The sequence below is a fragment of the Cheilinus undulatus genome, linkage group 16 (assembly GCF_018320785.1).
Source record: "Cheilinus undulatus linkage group 16, ASM1832078v1, whole genome shotgun sequence".
Classification (NCBI taxonomy): Eukaryota; Metazoa; Chordata; class Actinopteri; order Labriformes; family Labridae; genus Cheilinus; species Cheilinus undulatus.
This window is the reverse complement of record NC_054880.1, coordinates 45,971,504-45,994,421: the sequence shown is the minus strand read 5'-3', so window position 1 is coordinate 45,994,421 and position 22,918 is coordinate 45,971,504. Positions and strand designations below refer to the sequence as shown.

General features: G+C 39.7%; 1 protein-coding gene across 5 annotated transcripts in view; it reads left to right on the top strand.

Moving 5' to 3' along the window:
* The window catches only part of LOC121524180 (triple functional domain protein), a 137,824-nt gene that overhangs the window by 32,345 nt on the left and 82,561 nt on the right, over positions 1 to 22,918 (top strand). For all 5 annotated transcript variants that reach the window (XM_041809455.1, XM_041809453.1, XM_041809452.1 and 2 more), the window contains exon 2: positions 73 to 123. In XM_041809455.1, coding sequence (XP_041665389.1) covers positions 73 to 123 — 51 coding nt within the window. The remainder of the gene's footprint in view (positions 1 to 72; positions 124 to 22,918) is intronic.

The window sequence follows — 22,918 nt, the reverse complement described above, 5'->3', positions numbered from 1 at the left end:
GGCTTGGTGTAGATTCGTATTAATCATGTGATATAACAGGTGATATAACTTCCTTTTTTTTTGTCCCTACAGATGGATCCCTCCCAAAGGAGCCAAAAGGGGACGTATCAAGCCAGATAGCAGGTAAGACAACCGTAAACGAACCCAGACACACTGTGTGCTGCAGGATGAAATAACCCCATTATAATTTTTTGTCATGTTTTTGTTCATGTGTGGAGTGATGTCAGAGAGGAGTGTGTTTTTTGATACTGTGGAAATGACACACAGATTCACATTCACACATCTCCTCACACAAGATTAATATTTTAGTGTTCCCAGTGACAAAGACAGGTCATTGTCATCATTATTTCTCACATCTCCTCTCCCCCTGCCATTGCACACCCTGTTCCCCAGCCTTTGATTGGCTACCTGTGTCTAGCCCTCGTCTCCGTGGCGACAGTCGGCTCTCCATGATGAGTTGAGATGGATGATGACTGAACCTTTCATTCTGTCTTTTTGGGCCAGCCTTTTTATTTAGTTTTAGTTTTTCATGTTCAGATTGTTTCTGCTGACGTGTTTGCTGTTCAGTTAGGATTTTTCATGTCAGGCATATTTGTTCTTCTTTCTGATTCTGTTAAACCAGTTAAGACCAAGCTAGACATTTATGTTCCAGGCGGGACTTCCTTCTCCATGCAGGTATATGTCTGCTGATTGGCTGTTCCCACAGTGTGTAGAGCAGATTTGTGGCTGAAGTTTGATGGCTTTAGGATGGTTTGTAAGCTGCAGTTTGATGCAGATATCTGTTGATGCTAAATCTGTAAATAGAGATGACTGTTGTCACAGAGTGGGACTTTTTAATATAATCTAGTGTAATAAGTAAATGTAAAAAAATAACGGCCTTCCTGCAGCTTCAGTCAAAAATGGTCGGCATAGTTGGCCTTGAAAAATCTCAAGCCTCAAACCCTAGATATAAAGGAGGACAGTGAGTTGGCAGGTTACTCTGATGCCCGCGGGCTCAGCAGGAGACAGCTCTAGTGCCTGCAGGAAAAGATGATAAAAAAAACATGAATGCAATTATATGTAGACAATACTTGGCCTCGTTGTTACTGGTCAGCCTGTCTATGAACACTGTCAGAGCAGTAATCACTTCCTGGTTTCTGGGGTGGCTGCAGGATTAAGCTTTTCCATCTGCTTGCCCGGGCCTCTGAGCCACTGGTCTGACTGGGCAGCTGAACACTTAGTTTCTTAGGGAGAGGGGCCAGTGCTGTTATGCAATAATGTTAATTCCTTTGGACCTTGACAGATGTGCTGAGGAGTGCTTCGCAAAGAGGGAATGCTGTGGGTTTGTGCACTTCCATCACTGTCTCCACTTCTTTTCTCCCTCCCTTCTGTCCTCTTGGCAGTGATAAAATGTAGAACTACTCCACGATAAGTGAATTGAGTTTGTGTAAATCTTCAGTAATCAATTGCACAACACAAGCAGGGGTGTCATATCATAGTCACCTGCAGATGGCGTATTTGTGCAAGTTGGATTTGATTTGTGCAGGCTGAGCCGCAGAACTGCAGCGGGTGAGAGCAGCTTAAGTTTCTAACTCTTCTCTCCATTTGTCCCTAAGAATGAGAAAATATGAAAACACTGAAGACATGGATTGAAATACAATTCATAGTTATATCAGATTTTTATTCATCAGTCTCAGTGCTGCCAGCAGTGTTTTTTTCTGTCCCGTCACGGTTTGTCAGAATGAGATCAGTTGGCATTAAAAGGTCCGGGCCAATGATCTCTTGGCAATAAAACAAGCTCTCTTTTTTCTCTTCCCTTTTTGTGTCTTACTTCTTCCCCCTTCCTCTCCCCTCCTCCCCTGCTGTGTTTGGGTCGCTGGGGTAACCCTGGCCTGTTTCTCGCTCGGTTAGCCTACCCTGCTATTAGAGGTCTGGACGGATGGAGAGAACAGAAAGAGGCGGAGGTAAAGGAAATATGGTGTACTTTTTTTTTCCAGGGGCCAAAACTCTGATTTGGGGACAAGAAGAGGAAAATGGGGCAAGACATGGAGAGTCTGAGCACAGGGGAATGGAAACAAACAGCCGGGCTGTGCTGTGTAATCGCCTTTCTGTTAGCTTGGTGTTTCTAGACAATGATACCCTGTATTCAGCGACAGGGCCGGCTTTTCAATGGAGCATGAAATAAGTGCACACACACACACACACACACACACCTACACACACTACATACACAACTCTTCTCACTTTGCATCTTTCCCCTGCTGGGTCCTGATAGATCAGGCATCTTGAACCAAATCATTTCATTAGTGCTGGGCAGAATTTTACCCTACAACTATCAGTATTTATTTATTTACATATTGATTTATTAATTATTTTATTTATTTACATATTCATTCATTTATTAATTAATTTATTTACATATTGATTTATTAATTATTTTATTTATTTACATATTCATTCATTTATTAATTTATTTATTTACATATTGATTTATTAATTTATTTATTTATTTACGCATTTATTTCAGAAATTGTTTATTTATTTACATATTTATCTCTTTATTTATGTATTTATTTATTTTCACATTTATTTATTTAATCTACATATTTATTTATTTAGTTCTTTTTTACTAATTTATTGATTTATGTATTTATTCATTCATGTATTTATCTATTTATTTATGTATTTATTTATTTGTGCATTTATTTATTTACTTATTTTTCATTTATTTATGTATTTATTTATTTACAAATTTATTTGGTAATTTATGTATTTATTTATTTATGTATTAATGTATTATTCATTCACATATTTATTTACAGATTTATTTACAGATTTATTTTTTATTTACGCTTTTATCTTTTTTTTGTTAATGTTTTTTTTAAGTAAATCAGAACAAGTGGCAGAAAATTTGCACATATTGTTTAATTGAAACAACCCCGTTTCCAAAAAAAAGTTGGGACACTTACATAGCAGCCTTCTCCATCAGTGTGTAAATGTGAAGTGGATGGGAAAGTTTAACCGCTGGTGTAAAAACCCTATGAATAGTCACATGACTAGAAAAGTGCTAGACAAGCCCAAGTCCATTCACCATTGACTATTTCAGGTGTTTATCAGAGTAAAATGTTGAATTCTGACAGTATGGCAGTCTCTCTGCTGCAGAGTTGTTGTGGTGTAGACATGCCTCAGACATAAGATGAAGATCCTGGGAAAAATAAAAGCTGTTTCATGCATCATCCAGTCAAATCAAATTAATTCCATTTAAGAGTTTCTCACAGTAAAAAAGTCATAAAGAAAACAAGCATAGTCAAATAAAAGTGCACGTGTTTGTAGTTTTCTGAGCATCTGTGATCAGGATTTAGGTCAGGGGTCCAGGTCATGGATTTCTTATTCCCGTCCACTCCCTCACCCTCATGGAATTCCTGCCATTTCTACACATCCCTCGACAAGGAATCTCTGGCACGCTGCATATGTGGGAAGTCCACAGTTATGCAGAGATGCACACACATGTGCACAGCTCTGGTTTCTCTGCACCAATAACAGCTGGTTTAGAACCGCTGTGAGCTGCCGGGGAGCCGTTATGAAATCACGCCTGCTTTAAGCAGACATGGGAGATGCTGTGCTAGTTTGGTGGTATGCAGGCAACGTCTCCCCTCCCTTCCCTGACTGACCGTACCACCCGTCCCATCTGTCCTGGTCCAGGCAGCTGTTACATTCTCTGTCTTTTTTTTAATCACAGAAACACACAGACTCTGACCCCTCCCTGAGCTATTTGTCAGAATATCTCTAGGGTGCTCTGGTATTGGTGTTGTGGAGTAAACTGCTTTGTTCTATCAGCCAGCCTAATGCCCACTTGACCTCTGGGAGGCCCTCACAAGTCTCAAGCCTCTGAGGTGTGTGTGGAGTGTTGACATGATCTGACACAGACACACGACTCGGTATCAGTCCTGACCTGGAATGATGACCTGACTGTGTTGTCTCTACACAGCAAAGGGTGATGGACATTCCTGGCATTTCCTTCCCGTCCCATGCCCTTTCTCACTTAAGGGTGCAGCTTTATCATTGGTCACTGCACTTCACTGACGACCACTTCACATAGAACCACTGACACAGGAAATACTGCCATCAGGAAAAGTCCATCCAGGTTTTGTTTTATCTGCTGGATATACGAGAAAATAATGCTTAGCTGTTTATTTTTGGAGATTCATCGTCAAGGTAACAACCTCCAGATCCTCTAATATCTAATAAATTAAATAGAATTAAACATAAACTCACAACTTTCATAGTTAACTTGGGATTAATTGCACCATTTTTATCTGGTCTACATGTATGTACAGGAATATTTCTCAAGATTTAAATACTCTTGTCAGTATGTGTGGATGCAAATGTTTGTTCATGTCAACAACCCAAAACTACGACAGATAAAGTCCAAACAATTCTCCAGATTAATCTCAAAGATACTGAATGCTCCAAAAATCTGCTGAGAGCTAAGCATGGTAACTCAGGATAACAACAGGATAACAGATGGAGATACTGACCTTGGAGTGTAAGTCAGGGGTGTCAAACTCAAGGCCCGGGGGCCAAATGTGGCCCATGATGCAGTTTTACCCAGCCGCAGGATCACATCATATTTATTTAGAACTGGCCCGCAGGTCTGAGGTCTGCAGATTTCCTCCAGTATAGAAATGAAGATTTAAAATATCCTTTGAGTCATAAAAATGTCAAAAAGTAAAAATAATGAGATAGAAAATAAGGAAATTAATTTGTGTTTCCATATAATATTTTTTAATGTGCATCAGAAAATTCTGACTTAAACTTAACATTTTGACTTTTTATCTCAGATTAACTTTAAGATTCCAATTTTAATTTCAAGATCACGATTTCAAATTCAATCTCATATTTTGTACTTTTGAACTCCTAACTTTGACTATTAATCCCATAAATTCACTTTTTAAACTTGCCATTTAGAAATTCATCTCATATTTTGACCTTTTAGATTCACAATCTTAAACATTAAGTTATATCTCGACCTTTTAAACTCAAAATTTAGTTTTTATCTGATATTTTGACCTTTCAACTCCTAATTTTGATTTGTAATCCCATATTTCAACCTAAAACTCATGATTTTGTATTTTATCTCATATTTTTACCTTTAAACGCATGATTTTCTATCTCATATATTTGCCTTTTGAAAACATTATTTTGACTTTTGATTTTGTGTTCTGTCCTTTTAAACTAATATTTTGACTTTTATGTCAGATTTAAGCCTTTAAACCTTTAATTTTGACTTTGTCTTTATCATTTATAATCGGGTTTTCTCCCCCTTAATAAATCACCAGTGAAATGAAGGTTGACAGTTTATGGTTAAATGCTGATGTTAAATGTTAAATGTTAGGCCCTCAGGTTGGACCTAAACTCATAGCATGTCCACATGGAGATGAAAATGATATATTGCCTTTTCATTTTAAAAAGTTTTCCGTAAAGACGGGATCATTTCAGGAAATATCCGCATAAGCATGAAACCACTGGAAACGACTGAAAACGCTGTAGTGCATGTGCCAAGCCTGTGCGTGGCGCTGTATTGCTGTCATGGAAATGGACCAAAAGAGAAGAACAACATCACAGAAAACTGACACAAACTTTCTTCTAGTTGCTCTTCCGGTTGTTCTGCGCATTGAATTTAAGAACATCAGGTGTGTGCGTTTCGTGGTGGTGGTAAAGGAGCATCAGATTTTGCTGTAAAGCCATAACAAGCTCAGTAGCTTCTGCAGCACAGACACAACCGTGTAGTCCGCTATAATTTTTTTGACCGAACCCACACAGGCGCCTTAAGGGAGCTACGCTGTGTGTGACGTATTCATTTCAAGAAAGATGCAGATAGCCGTCCACATGGAGACGAGACGGTAGTCGGTTATGGATTTATGCACTCTGGGACCCGTTTTCAAAAAGTATCGTTTACAGTCACCCAAAACGGCATTTCCGTGTGGATGAAACACCGATACGACAAAAAACTTTTGCGCATACGCCTGAATTCGTCTCCGTATGGACGGGGCCTCAGACTGTGGTTGACTTTGACACCCCTGCACTAGCAGCGGCGACGACTGTGAGTGAAGGCTTTAAAACTGATGACAGAACTGTTAATGATGTCAGACTAATCTGGCGATAAAGAAACGCGTGCATATTTTTAACCGGCATATATATCCTCGTTGAGAGTTTATTTTCCCCTGCTGAGAATTTATAAAAAGTATCTTTATCCTTCATGTGTTTTTCACCGATGAGGATGCAGCATATTGGCATCAGACTACATGACAACCCCAGAAATATGTGATTAAATATCTCAGTCGCCCCCTTGTGGCTCGCTGCAGTATAGGGATTTAACTGTGTAAATAGGGACTGGGTTCACTGCTAAAGGCTTAAAAATAAAGTACATTTCAAAGAAAAGACAATAATTTAGACAAATGTTTCTCCCATTTAGTGAATTTAACCTGCCAGCCCTCACAGTGTCTGCATAGACATGAGCTGGCCCTTGAACAAATGAACTTGATGACCCCTGTACTGCAGCATTTCAGTTGTTTTCAGTGGTTCAGTGCTTAAGCAGACATTTCCTGAAATGATCCCGTGTTTATGGAAAAAGTTTTCAAAACGAAACAGAAATATATCGTTTTCATATAGACAAGGCCGAAGTTAACGCGTCATCGATGCATTTAGATATTTTTTATTTGCTCACAATCACCAGCTACCTGTGTCTGTGATGGCTGTTATTACAGAGGATGCATAATAACCTGGAAAGAGTCCTCACTAATGCCCTTTTGTTTATTATTTTAATGATAATATCAAAACTATTAGATGAAAACTTGTCACCATTTCTGATGAGCACCATTTAACACTGGTTAACTTGAGGACACCTTTAACTATGACACAGGCTAATGGGGAAACATGCATGGTGTTAGTTTTCCTACGTGAGAAAAGCAGAGATATAAGGTGTGATGTGTCCTTTGGATCACGTCATTATTCTGCTGTGGGAACACAAAACAAGCAACGGGAAATATTCAACAGTGTGTCAGTTTATCATCTGAATCAGATCAGAGCTAATGGGCCGTAGGTGTGCAAGCACCTTCAACTTCATATTTTTCCCAGCCCTAACACAAAGGCACAGGGATGTGAAGGCTACCGAGCATGACCACAGTCTGATATGGGGGCAGGGGGGCGACTGATTTAGTGTTAGAGCCTCTCTTGCCCTGTCAGGGCTTTCCTGATCAGTCTTCCTTCTCATGCTAAGCAGCTTCTCTGAGTAAGTAAATGCAGCGCTGGCATATTATAATTGCTGCCCCTCCTACACATCGAGGATTACCTCCAGGAATCTGCCTTTCCAAAGACAGACAGATTAACAGCTCACCTAATGCCACATGAGATGTTTATTGACTCAGGGCATCCACAGTCTATGGTGTCCTCCGAGACAGACAGTCCACAGCAAATGCTGTGTTTCTGTTTGGAAAGATTTGCACCAGCTTTTCCGTGCGGGTATGTAGACGACACAACAAAATGGGTGGTTTTGGTCGTCTACTGGATTGGAATATCTTCCCTCAGGAATCCCAGGATAAGCCTCAGATGCTCGCACTCTGCCCACAGTGGACTGGGATCCCTTCAGCACTCTGACCCGTCACTCTATCATTTGCTGCTGGTAGCAGCAGACTCCATTTCCTATCAGGAAACAAAGTCAGTTACACAGCAATTTATGGATTCTTTCGATTTTTGTGGAAAGATTTTTAAGCATGACTTGCTGGGCTACAAATCACGACTGGCGGTATGCCCAGACTGGCTCCGCCCTCATCGATCTGACAGGTACAGTTTCACTTCTGGCGTGGATGAGGGGATAGAAATGATACATCTACCATGGGATGACGGCCTTTCTTACCCCTGTAGTGATTCTGCCAGCACACTTACGTTGCTTCTTGGCTGATTCTTGTGATTCCTGAAACAGAGGGGCAGAGATTTTCCTCTGCTCTGCTTCAGTAGTCAGTTTAGACTGTGATGCTTCATGGCTGTATTGTCCAATGAAAAGGTCCGATGGAGGATCATGTGAAGGGTTTTGTCAGTTTGAAAATGAACACCCCCCGTAGACTCCTGGTCAAACATCATAAATAAGTCTAACAGCCCCACCAACCAGAAATGAGCAAAGCTGTCAAACTGGTGAGATACGACGTGCACACTGACTGGCCACTTTATTAGGTACACCTGTACAATTGCTTGCTAACTCAAATAGCTAACCAGCCAATCACATGGCAGCAACTTAGTGCATTAAGGCATGTAGACATGGTCAGAGGGACTGGTTGAAGTTCAAACCGAGCATCAGAAAGGAGACGCAAGTGACTTTGAACGTGGCATGGCTGTTAGTGGTTGGAGTATTTTAATATTTGAGTGTTGATGTCAGAGGTCAGAGGTCAGAGGAGAATGGGCAGACTGGCTCAAGATGATAGAAAGGCAACAGTAACTCAAACAACCATTCAGTACAACCAAGGTATGCAGAATAACGTCTCTGAATGCACAACACCTGAACCTTGAAGCAGAGGCGACAGCAGCAGAAGACCATGCTGCTGCTGAGAGTCACATGACTTCAGAGGGAAAAGCCAACAGGGACGTCTGTGGATACCCTCTCACTGTCCCTCCACAGTAAACTGATCCTGGCATCTACTCGTCACAGCAAAAAACATCAGACAAGGAAGACAATCAGGATAAAATCCTGGCTGAAATGAATGTACAGCTGTGTTTATGTTTGTGAACAGTGAAAGTACACTACGAGTTTAACCCTTTAAAGCCTATCGTATCAGACTTGATACTTTTATGATACTTCTATCTAATCCAGTGGTTCTCTAATGGTGTGGCAAGGCGCACTAGTGTGCCTTCAGGCAAGTCTAGGTGTGGCGTGGGAATTTGTACCATAGGTTATTACTATAACTTTATGCAGACTGTACCCAGGCCTGCCCACAGAGCTGGACCCCTGAAAACCCCTCAGAGAATGGGACCGCCCCAGTTGGGATTTATTGATGACATCAGTGTATGTGTGTTGGATCAGTAGCACTGGTGCTAGCATCCTGGCTAACAGTGACCTCATTAAGAGCTGAAAAGCATGGCAGGCTATTATTGGGTTGAAACTGATGTTTGTGAAATTATTTATTCATGCAATTTTTAACCAAGGTCACCAATTTTTCTACCATTTTCACCACTTCTTTTGACACCTTAAACCATTTTGCTCCTTTGTTTTATGCATTTTTGCCACTTCTTATTACTAATTTTGGCCCATTTTGCCACTTTTTTTTGGAACTTTTTGCCACATTTAATCCATTTTTGCTGCCTTTTTTGCCACTTTTTTGCCAAATTGCATTGTTTGGTCACTTTTTGCATCACTTTTAACCCCTTTTTACTGCCTTGTAGCAACTTTAACCCTTTTTTTACCATTTTCCCTCCACTTGTAATTTATTTTGCCACCTTTTCGCCAATTTGGCCTTTTTTATCACTTTCAACCCATTTTTACCACCTTTTCCAACATTTAACCCTTTTAGATAACTTGTAACCTATTTTTGCCATTTGTTTGGCCACTTTTTTTTTTTTTTTTTTTTTACCAATTTTTGTCCATTTCCGCTTTATTTGACAACTTTTCACCCAATTTTTACCATGTTTTTTCACCTTGACTGTAACATCAATTAAACGTCATTTTGCCAAAATGCCTAATCTATCAAATGTGACACAAAAAATATATTTTACATTTTATGAAAGGTTTTCTTTTTTTTGGATTACAGTAGAAGGTTAAAGTATCATTTCATTTTTTTTAAAAATGAGAATTTTCTTGCTATATTTTGTGTTTTCAGGCTTTAAGGGGTTAATCTATGATTCAGAGCAGTAAAATAACCGCGGTGACATCACACACATAAGGATTATTCACTCAGACGCCGCCACGATTGTAAGAGGAGGCAAAACTGGCCTCAAAATGGGCTTAAAATCCTGAAGTGTGTTGTCAGCCTTAGTTTTAGTGGGATGTGCTTTTATTTGGATAGGAAAGATTTAGAGTGACTGGACATGTCAGAAGAGAGAGTGGGGAATGACCACCAACCAGCAAGCATCAGGATTGGTCGAAGAACTGAGGAGACTGTAGCGTCTGTACATGGCTGTCTGCTCTACAGCCTGAGCTAAACAATCATCTAGTCATTCTTTAAACCTTGTGTGGAGTAAATAAACTACCATCATACTTAGATGAAAACAAACATGACACAAAAATCAGAAAAACTCAAAATGCTTGGAATAAAAGCAACAGAAAAGGGAGAGAGCATGCAAACGTCCTCCTCACTCTCTCTGTCTACTTAAAGGGAAATCTCTGCTTTGTGGAAGTTTGGTTGTATATATGTAGAGCTCAGCAGTAGCTGGAAGGGCTGGGCAATTAATCGGAAAGTAGATTAAATCGCAATTTTCAATTTTTTTTACTGGAAATTTGTGTCAAAATAGCAGTTTTAAACTTCTTTTTTGCAGCAGAGATGTTAAGCATGACATATGCAATCAATCAGGTGACATTTTTAGAATAGTCTCCAAATAAATCAAATAAATATGAGAATGAAAAGTCTTAACAAATTTGCAATACGAGTCAAAATCATCAGAATTAGATATTTTAAAGAATTGTTTAGCCCTTGTTTAGGAATGAAAGATAGCTGAGGAATTATCACATATAAAATCACAATAGCAATATCAGAGAAAAAAATCGCAATTAGATAATTTTCCAAAATCATTCAGCCCTAGTGCCTGGACACTTGTTTTGCAGCTCTGGTTCTGGGAGTGAAATTCACCACTCAATTTTCCCACAGACATTTCAGAAATCCTTATTACAGCTTTTAATGCATGAACAAAGCTATGAAGCTGCCTGAGCACTCATGACTAAAAACATTTGATTCTGCATAAAGCGGCGTTCAACAACAAGACTGTACGTACTTCTAAACAAGGAGGAAGGAACTATCCATTGCCATTTCTTTTATTTGTTCGTGACAGCTTTGAAAACTCCCATCCATTAATTTCCCCTTTTTCTACATTTATTTTTATTGTAGGGTTCACTTTTGAAATGTATATCTTAGTTTCAGTATTTATGCCTTTACACTCTGGCAGCACCTGTTGTTATCACCAGTAGCAGAGGTCAATCATTCCCAGGCTGGTTAGACGTTTCCATGGTAACTGGGGATGTTGCTGTGACCTTGAGGATTGTGGGTATTGTAGTATTTTTTGGCTGAGATCATGAATAAACGTTTTTCTTGACTAGGGTTGATTTCTTTTGGGCTGTTGTCTTGTACAGGAGCATCTATCGTCTTTCCCCTCTCAGTAGCCTTTGGTCATTCTAACTCAGATACTTGTGACAGTACGGCTAATAATCTGATCTGCTGTGGAGAACATGGATGGGATTTTTACTCCTGGATCCACACCGGTGAGCCTTATAAAGTATCAACCTTCTCCACCAGACACTGAGGGTATCCAGATGCCCTACAAACCTGAGAATATTTTTTTAAATCACGCTGGTACCACTTTTCACCAATTTTGTCAAAAATTTTACCCCTTTTTTATCATTTTTCCCACCAGATTTACACATTTTTACCATTTAACACCTATTTTTGTCAGTTTTAAATTCTTTCCGACACTTTTTTCTGCCTGTTTTTCCACTTCTAAACCAATGCTTGCCTCTGTTGACCCGATTTCACTATTTGATATGCTCATTTTTGCTGGTTTAACCAATTTCTGCAAATATCTGCCTATTTTTTCTTTCCCACTTAACAATTTTTTGCCAGTTTATATCAATTTTTCATCCCATTTCACTAAATTTCCACCCATTTTTGCCAATTTAAATCCATGTAAGCCACATTTTAACTCCTCTTATATTTATGCCAATTTTTGCCACTTTGCCTTTTTTATTTAATTTTTGCCACCTCTAACCCATTTCTGCTACTTTCAAAATCCAACTTCACCAGCTTTTCCACCATTTCTTGGGCATTTTCAACCCATTTTAGCATTTTTTTAAAACTATTTTAATCCTTTTTTTTTTTTTTTTAAAGAAACACATTGTTAAGAAGGCTTTTAACTACACAAATAATTGAAAACATGTATTAGTTTCTTTGATTAGAGGGGTTTTTCAGCTCAGATATGAAGTATGGATATCACAGTTTAACTTTACAGTGGACCATGGTTTTTGCTGACCTCCATGGGCCCCAGTTTGGCTGGGCGACACAAAGCTCTCCCATATATCCCCCCTTATGGACAGGCTTGTGTACACACGACTATTCTTGATTGTGCATGGCTGTGTTCAGCCACCTTCAGGTACAGCGGGGGTCCCCGGTCTCTGGATCTTTATTTTGGGGGTCGCAGGCTGAAAAGGTTGAGAACCCCTGCTCTAAGGTACTTGGCAGTCATAGTGGCGTTAGTCGGCCATGATTTCAGCGTGTGTTGCCCCTTTAAGCATGACGTGCTTGGGGAAGCTAGGCTATACAGCACTACAGATGGGTGCAGTTTCTCTGCATAATTTAGTGAGTTTAAGGTAAAAATGGGCCAAAAGTCGATGCCGGCTCAGTTGCACGCTATCTTGAATTTTTTTAGGGGATTTATTTTTTACCCAGAAAGCCTCTGTGTTCAGCAGTGCTAGCTTCAGCTACCAACTCTTCTGCCCCCGTGTAAGCGCTCAGCTGTTTGGGTCTGAGGGTTCAGTCAGACAACAACAGACTCTAAAACTAGTTAATTCAGCTCAGTTTTTCACTTTGACATCTGACACTAATTTCATAAAGTAAGCGTATCATACTGACTGAGAATCTTATCAAACTTCAATTACACCAGAATATCCCTTTAATTATGACACGTCTCTTACACAGTCTTTTCTTTCAGCCCAACAAAACCACTCTCTTCTCAGTGTGTTCATGTTTTCTTATTTTCTTTTTCTCTGTTTGTTTTTAGCTGATCAAAAATCCACAAACCCATCCTTACCCAGCGTGTGTGTGTGGGTGGGTGTGGGTGTGTGTGTGTGTGTGCATGGGAGAGAGTGTGACCCGGCTACTCTATATTTAGCAGCTGTGCCACTTTCCAGTGCCTAAGCACTGCAGAGCTCAGGGTACAGAATGTGTCTGAGTGTCTAAACTTGCCTTTCAGTTTGACCAAAGATGAACAAAATACTTGAACCCAGCAGAAACTTCAGTGCTGGAGGAGGATGTGTTTTCACTCTTATTAATCACACTTTTTATGGAAATTAGGTCAACATGTTTTGATCCTCCCAGATTCTCTCATTTATCAGCAGGTAAGTGTCGGTGATCTAGATCACATCTGTCATGCAGGAATTACATTTAGAGAAGCAATTATACACCAGCATCCAGTTACCCATGAGACACATGACCATTGTACAAACGCCATAATACATTTTACTGATGGCAACACCTTCACTGCATTTCTGCATTTTCTTTTTTAGGATGTGGAACGACTGAAGGCAAAGAAAGAGCATAAAGAACAGAAGAGGGATGACAGATCCTTCCACATAATCACTGAGTTTTGACAGTCTGAAAAAGGAGGATGCTTTTTTAGATGTGGTTTTATTTCTAAGTTAGAGGTCTTGTTTGGCTGTGTCTGAGTGTGTCTGTGTTTGGAGGTTTATTGAGGCTGCAGTGTATCTTTGCAGAAGCTCAAACTAGTGACAGTTTTATTAGAGTGCACAGTAGTGGACTGATGCAGAGCCACAAAGTGCCTTCTGTGTGCTCACCCTCCCTCTTTCACACACACACCCTTCACACACGCACGCACACACAGTGCTTCTCTGCTTGTCATTTTGTCCACATGCGTTTATTTGCTCTGATCAGTCTCATGTTTGATGGCTGCTCAGACAGAGATTATAAAACATCAGGTACTGACCACTGCAGAGCTGACGCTTTAAGGAAAACTTCTCTTTTCTGCAGAAGCAAACGTCATACTAAACTGAGCTATAGGGATGAACGATATTATATTGTGACCATGAATATGTGTACTCTGTTCTTGCAAGTATTAGTCTCTGAGCCAGGTGTGCAGAGGGTGATGAGTTTATGCAACTGGTCAACAATAATTGTCATATTTTTAAGCTTTTGCCATGTGCCCACACTGTAAATTCTAACAAGTTAAGTTTACTTAAGAGAATTTAGTAAACCAATTACCTTGGGAAAGTAAATAAAAGAACTTAATTGTGTCAAGTAGAGTGAAATGATTATATCTGAGTAAGCTGTACCTCTTTTAAAGTCGTGAGCACTGAAAGTATCTCAGTATGGTTAACTTCAAATCAAGCTATTACAACTAAAATTCTTTGAGTCAAATTAACTTGATATATTCCACCAAACAAGTGGGCATTACTTCACATTAGTAATAAACGACACTTAATGTATCTAAGTGTAATCCACTTCAATAAAGTTGACAGAAACTCAATGAAGATAAGTCACATGGACTTCAGAAAATTAAATCATATTGAAAAGATTACAAACAAAAGCTTTACTGGAATCAACGCCGACCTTCCGTATACACTGTAAAATCCAAGTTGTTAACCTTACTTAGAAAAATCATGCACACCAATTGCCTTGAAAAAAAAACAAGTAACTTTAACTTTATGACCCTAGTAGAGTAAAATAGAGATTTTTGCATTGTACTTCAGGCTTTTTATGTAAAAAAACAATTGCACTTCAGTTCAAATAACTGAAATTCCTTTGTGTAGAGTAGAGTCTATTAGTTCATGTTTTAGTGAGAAATGTTTTTTGACGTGTGACACCATGAGTGAGGGGGTCAATGTTGCAGACCACCCTATCTGTATGTGACTGTATCTGTGGTTCAGAATAAATAAGAGCTGCTCACACCTCCTGTGTTAGAGCTTGTCAAACTCATTCAACTTGTCTGGGAGCCATTCCCCATGACTGCTCAACACAATCAGAAAAGCACTCAGAAAAAGCAGACTTCCACCATTAGCCCCATCTCCCAATAGTCAGTAGTCCTTTATAAACATTACAGGATCCAGACGGTGATCCAGATCGGCCCATTACTCCCTCCCTGGTGGGATGGAGACACGGTGAGGCAAAGCATTGGCTTCGCCACGTGTGGAAGTCATGATGGAAGCATTGCCTGCAGGTGCCAACAGATGCACTGACAGTCTCACCCATGGTTCTTGAAAATTCTGAAATAGCCCCTCCCCTTAAAGAGCTAAACATACTAAGATATCTCAGCTTAACATGATCATTGCATTGCATCTTTCAGCTGAGTAGTACAAACGACTAATTTCATTTAGTAATGTCAACGTTTTTTGACAAAACATAAAAGAATAAGTAATGATTGCTAAAAAGTTTAAGTAGAAACAAAATCCGGGTTTATAGTGTAGTCTGTGCTAAACCTTGAGCACTGATAACTTCCTTATCTAAGTACTCTACACAAAGGAATTTTAGTTATTTGAACTGAGGTGCAATTGTTCTTTACTTAAAAAGCCATGTTAAAAGCTCACTGCTCTCAGTTGAAACAATTAATAAAGAAATACTTGTTACCTGCTAAACAACTTCCACTGTGGTCTGTCGTCAAAAATAAAAGCTTCCTCTGAGGTAAAAATACAAGCTGCTTGTGTTGCCAAAGCGTGGGCAAACTTCAGCTTGGCTTCTGTGCAAGCTCAAACACACGTAGGGTATCTTCTTTTTTCCAGTTTTTAAACAAATGCAGTTCTTCTTCTTCTTTATCCCCCAGTCCTAACTCCATGTAGTTACTGCCACCTACTGGCCTGTGGGTGTTAGGCAGCAGGTTTGAAACCCATCTTTGGCTTTTCTTGATTCTTTTTAGTTGGCAGCACTCAAAACAGGAGTATGGATGATTTTTCTACCCTGTAATCTAGTGGTACTCAATATAACTTTGTAAGAAGTACACATTTTTGAAAATTAGTTACTTCAACTTATTTTTCTGAGTTGGGATAACTATTGGATTTTACAGTGCATGCACATTGGTGACTTGTAGAACTCAAAATGTAAAGTCTTGAAAAAGGTAGTTCTGGTGAGCGTGCACATGCAAGCCTGGAGAGCAGCATGCGCCTAATCTTCATCTCATTCATGCATTTAACAAGTCTTAAAAACAAAGATTGCATCGGCTTTATTTATGGAGACCAGAGGTTGGTGCTTGGAAACTTTTATCTGGATGTGTTTGTGCAGCAAATTCACTGAAAACAAATGCTGAATATGGGCGCCGGTTTGGCTCAGTGGGTGGAGCAGGCACCCATGTACGGAGGCTGCTCCTCAGCGCACTGGTCGTAGGATCGGTTCCTGGAACATGCCCCGCCCCTCATGTTTCCTGTCTGTCCTCAGCTGTCTTGTCTAAATAAAGGTTAAAGACCCCAAAAAACATCTTCAGAAAAGAAAGAAAAAAATACTTCATATGATTTGTTTAAAATGAAAACCAGAATACTTTTGGCCCTGCAGCCAAGAACCATAAAAAACAAGATAGCAGATAGAAGATGATGAGCTTTTCAGCTTTTGTTATTGGTTTAAATTGTTTTCAAAACAGAAGAATGTGTGCTGGTTGCTGCTACATTAGTGATATTCAAAAAAATCAGTTTGTTTATGGTCTATAGGGACTTCTCTCTCTCTCTCCCTCTCTCTCTTTGTGTGCTTGGCCAACTAATGCTAATGGCAAGAAAAACTAAAAAAAATAACTGTTGATACAGGTATGACTGATAAAACCATTTATTTAGACTGATTGGACAGTGCTGATTTTACCATAATGATTGTCTATAAGAGATCCAGACCCAGCTAAAGCCCTCCGTCTGCATTCTCCTCCTGTCATACATCATCTATAAAGAAATACACTCTCTCTTCAGGGGCGCAGTGGGAAATGTAGTTGATCATGTTAATTTGTATTTTGTGGCACCCTAAGGGTAGTTGGGAGACAAATGAGAGGAGGAAAGAGTAAAAATAGAGACAAGTCCTGATTCTCATCCATCTCCTCTGTTGGCGGAGAATAATTAGCATCCTCATTAGCATACAGTCACAATTACGGCACCATGCTGAGATCTGAGGCTTGAGAACAATACACTGCGAGTGGCTGAGAGGAGTGTGTGTGTGTCTGAGTGTTTGTGTGGCTCTGCATCATAACAATAGTAGAAAGCTAGCAGGGATAGCGTTCTCTTTACAGTATAATCATTATGTAATACATGGGCCTCTCTTCTCCACAGTGCATCCTTCAATAACAGCCTCTTTTTACTGCTCGGGATAGAGATGCCCCAACTGATCAGCAGCCGACTCTCTTAAAGATCAGTGTTCCCTGTCACTGATTTATAGTTGAAAAATTGTTCTTAAACTTTTAATAAGTTAGCTGAGGAGCAAAGTTTATTTTCCTTTTTCCCCTTTCCCTCTATGGCGTATACATGCGCTCTTTTCCTTTCTCTTCCCTCCCCTACTCCCTGATTTAAAGGGATATTTCGGTATTTTTGAAGTTGAGTCATATGAGGTATGTAGCAGTCTTCTGTGATTTCACTGAGCACTGCTCCTTTAAGAAGGACTCGCTGGTTGTACTGGGACGTTAGGCTGAACAGCAGAACAGATGGGCTTTTAATAAAAACAGGCCACTAAACATTACTGGCTCTAATGGACATACTATCAAAAGTTTTTTAAGCGTTTTATTTTCTACCCAGAAACACATTCTGTTTTTGTCACTGTTTTGACTACAGGAGAAGCAGCAGTAACCAGCAGCTAATGCCTGCGGTGCCAAATAGTGACAAAAACACCAAGCCTTTTTGGTAAATAATAAAATGCTTCAAAAGTTTTCAATAGTGCATATATTTGAGTCAAGAGTGTTTTTTTGGCTCATTTTTACCAAAAAGTCTCTAAATTCCATGGAGAAACTGTACCCATCTGTTACACTGTGTAGCCTAGTCTTTTTTAACCATAAAAACCCTCATAAGGATGGACATATTAATGACAATGTGTATTAAAAAAGAAACTGTTTCAGAAGCGGTTAATCCATAGCAGCATGAATCTGAATATGAGGGTGCAACAAGCTTTAAGCTACAAAGGAGGAGGCTGGGGTGGAGGAGGTGAAGCTTGTAAAGCTGCTTCAAAAAAAAGAATGTATTAAACTGCTGTTTTGACATATGTCATGTTTAAGAAATGGTCATATTAAGAAACTGCGATTTAATCTAATTTGCAATTAATTTCCCAGCCCTAAAAGAAGATGGATGGATGGATGGATAGAAGGATGGATGGATGGATGGATGGTTGGTTGGTTGGTCGGTTGGTTGGTTGGTTGGTTAGTTGGTTGGTTGGATGGATGGGTGGATGGATGGATTGATGGATGGTTGGTGGGTTGGTTGGTTGGATGGATGGATGGATGGATGGTTGGTTGGTTGGTTGGATGGGTGGATGGATGGATGGATGGTTAGATGGATGGATGGGTGGATGGATGGATGGATGGATAAAGGGATGGGTGGATGGATGGTTGGTTGGATGGATGGGTGGATAGATGGATGGATGGATGGATGGATGGTTGGATGGATAGATGGTTGGTTGGATGGATGGATTGATGGTTGGTTGGATGGATGGATGGTTGGATGGATGGATGGATGGTTGGAAGGAATTATGGATGGATGATTGGATGATGGATTGATGGATGGATGGATTTTGGATGGATGGATGGTCGGTCGGATGGTTGGTTGGATGGTTGGTTGGTTGGTTGGTTGGATGGATGGGTGGTCGGATGGTTGGTTGGATGGATGGGTGGTCGGATGGTTGGTTGGATGGATGGATGGTTGGTTGGATGGTTGGTTGGTTGGTTGGTTGGTTGGATGGATGGGTGGTTGGATGGTTGGTTGGATGGTTGGTTGGTTGGTTGGTTGGATGGATGGGTGGTCGGATGGTTGGTTGGATGGATGGATGGTTGGTTGGTTGGTTGGATGGATGGGTGGTTGGATGGTTGGTTGGATGGTTGGTTGGTTGGTTGGTTGGATGGATGGATGGTTGGATGGGTGGTTGGTTGGTTGGATGGATGGATGGTTGGATGGTTGGTTGGTTGGTTGGTTGGATGGATGGATGGTTGGATGGTTGGTTGGTTGGTTGGTTGGATGGATGGTTGGTTGGATGGTTGGTTGGTTGGTTGGATCATTCTGACTGATCTTACTCATAAGTAAACACTGTTAGAACGAGCAGTAAAAATGTCATCGAGGCATCACTAGTTTTCTTTTTGTCAAACTTGCAGCAAAAATGACTTCCTGTGCATCTCTTCAGCCTCACTAAAGACAACAGAATGCTCGCCATCCTCTCACCAAGGTTGAGGACAAACAGAAAATAAAGCCACCAGCTGGCTGGCTGGCTGGCAGATTTTCAAAGACAGCCAGAGCAATAGAAAAGAGAGCCTTTTGGGTTGTAGGTTGAAAAGTCTTCTGTGTCATCAGTCACAGACAGCAGACCTCTGCTCTGCCTGAAGGACAGCTCCGACTTCATTTATCCACCTGTGTGTGTTGAGATGTGAGTTTAATCACTTTAGGGAGTTGTGTGTCTATATACAGGAGTTGTTTGAACAGGTTTTCACTAGGTGAACATCCCCTGGCAGCCATCCATTCACTCCTGGCAGAATATTAGCGGTACAGCAGGGGGACGTTTGGCACAATCACACCCAGGAGATCAAGCTTGACATTTATAGGCTGTCAATTTATAGTTGAGATTATTGCTCTGGGGCTTTTTTGGTGCACCAATTCTCAAGCTAGCCATCTACTGCTTCTTACATTTATTCCAAACCCGTCTGTCAAACACGCCAGTCCCTGTGCTCGCTAACAGTATATTTTCCTGAGCTGCATTTATCAGTGAGCTGGCATTAAGAAATGTTAAAGTAATCAAGCTCCTCACTTCATGCTGCTGTTGTGATTCATCCCTGAATATGAGCAAACACTAGCAGACACCTCTTTAGAGGCAAGTGTCAGGGATTAGTAGTGTAGAAGAAGGCAGACAGAGCCAAAGTGGTTAAAGATATTTCATTTGTGTTCATTTTTACTCACACTGCTTTTGGATCCTCTTCCAGTGTCTTTTAAATAGATCTCTGAGCCACAATTTCTGACTAAGGTGAAGACAAAACTCAAGATAGAAAATAAAAACATGCCACAGAATTAGCACTAAGGATGAGTGCTGTTTAAAAGAGCTTTTAACCAGGGTAATACTAATAGACACAAACTGTATACAACATGGACATAGTCTGAGCAGCGTCATCCATCGGCTCATGAAACTGAGTTTAGCAGTCGCCATATTGGAACCTCTGGTCAAACTAAACAGCTGAACATCAGAGAATGAGGCTGGCATGAATCCTCCTGCCGGACTGCTACTACAGTCTTCCTCTCAGCCTTCTCATGATAATGTAAATTTAACATGGTCAGCACTAGGGCTGGGCAATTCATCGCTAATTAGATAAAATGAATGCAGCCCACTGCAGTTTTCAAATCACAGACCCTGCTGTATTTCCTTATCCTGAAATGTATCAAAATACCAGTTTAATAAATCTTTTTTGCAGCAGCAGTGATTTTATACACATTATGCAAACATTAAAGTGTCATTTTTTATAATGGTTTACAAAAATCCTCCTTTTTGTGTTTGTATGTTTTTCTTAGTAAAAATGAGTGACATAAAAATTCTAATGCCCTTAAACAAAGCAAATGAAATCACATTTGCAATATTAGCAAAAATAGTTCATTCTAAATAAAACTGATGAAGCCTAGCATTACTTCATGAAAGTCAGGACAGCTGGCTACCAGCTGTGATCAGCTGGTAGCCAGCCTCACCTCCACCCCAGCTGCCTCCTTCATAGCTTAAAGCTTGTTACACCCCCATATTCAGAATCATGCTAATATGGATTTATTGCTTCTGAAATAATTTCATTGTTTTGAATGCACATGGTCTTATTTCTGGAATTATTTATTGCTTGAATTTGTCGAAAAATACTAAGGATTGACCTAAGAATAATCGCATGTTAAATCGCAATATTGGGGGAAAAATTGCAATTAGATTATTTCTGCAAATCATTCAGCCCTAATATAATACTGTGCTGCTTGTAGTATAGAGTCATTTATTGCTTGTTTTTGTTGAACAATACATAAGAAGAGGAACCTAAAAATAATTGCATATTTGATTCAAAAAAAAAAAAAAAATCACAGTTCAATTATTGTTGCAAATCGTTCACAGTCAGAAGGATGAGTTCTAAAATCATGGCCCTGTACGGCATAAATCCATGAACACATGAGGTGTGGCATATATTTTAGTTGACTTTTTATGTTTTAATTTTGTAAACATGTTTAGTTCTGCTTTCAAAATGATTAATTTGACTGGGGGGAGGGTGTTGAAAGGTCTTCTGGGACTGTAACAACCAGCTTACACTAAGAGTCCTGTAGTTTTCAGTTTGATTTCATTTTTCATCTGCAGACGTTGCTGCTGGGTAATATTCATAAACCATGCTGGTGCTGTTTCTCTCTAGGGTGTTGTGTTTGTGTGCCAGTTGGTCCAAAAACTATTGGATCAGTTTTAATAGAAGTTTGTAAGGAAATGTGTGTGTGTGTTAAACAGGGGCTGAATTCTAATGGCTGTGAGGCTCGGTTTCCTGTCTGGTGGTTAACAAAGATTTCAGGGAGGCAGAAGACTTTGTCTGCTCTGAAGTTCTGTTCTTTAACATAATTACTAGGGCTGGGAATTAATCGAAAATTAGATTCAATTGCAATATGGCCTGCAAATCACAGAAGGGGCAATATTTCCTTAACCTGAAATTTGTGTCAGAATTCCAGTTAAAAACTTTTTTTGCAGCAGAGACATTATGCATGACATACCATGCAATTATTCTATTGCCATTTTTTTACGAATAGTCTACAAAAAAATCTTTTTGTACTTTTTTCTTATGAATGACATAAAAAATCACTCCCTTTGAGACAAAATCCATGTCCAATTTGCAAAACAAGTCATAATCATCTCAATTAGATCATTTTTTCAAAATTCATCAGGCCTTGTTTAATCTGACATTGTGTTATAATACAGAGTTATTTTTTGCTTTTGTATAATAGAAAACACATAACATGAGGAACTTGAGACGTAATCACATATCAATTCACAATATTGGGAGAAAAAAGTCACAATTAGATTATTTTCCCAAATTGTTCAGCCCTAATGATCGTTAATATAATGGTAACATGCCTTGCCTATTGTTTAAGGATATGGAGATAAAATTGTGTAAAAATGTATGTGAAACCTTCTATCATTCCTATTTAGAGGTTAGAATGAAATTGAATTGTAAGGCTCTGCTTTTATTTATTTATTTTTTAACTGTAAGTGAGGGGGGGTGGCAGGGAACCAGCGATCAGGCGCTTTGAGAAGGTCACTCTTTGTCCTGAAGTTGTTTTATGGAAGTATCTTTAGTTTGTGTTCCAGACTAAATTGAATGTCATACTGTTACGAGAGATGCAGAACAATGTGGTAAAGCAAGAAAGTCAGCAGTCAGCACATCACGTTAAACCGCCACCGCAGTACCTTCTGTTGTCTGTGGCTGCTCTAGTAGCACGCTCTCACGGTGCAGGACAGTTATCCTCTACATCTGCTCAAACCTTCAGTGAGAAACGCTTCCAAAGCAAGACCAGAGCACAAACGTGTGCAGTGTGAGAAGAAATGTGTAGTTAGCAGCCAGGATTGTAATATTTACAATATTCACCTTATTCTAGCCCCCATGATGCTTTGCATGAAAGGTGGGCGCAACTTCTAGTCCTTTCTGTCTAAACAGGATTTAGCATAGAAACAAGATGCTAAACGTGATTATCAGAGCGATTTGGAGATAAAAATATGTAAGCTTCATCTCTTACACCTCAAACAGGATAATATTTTTATGACCTCAGCTAAACCAGAGAAACATTTTTAGCTAACTTTATTAGCTTTGTATCAGT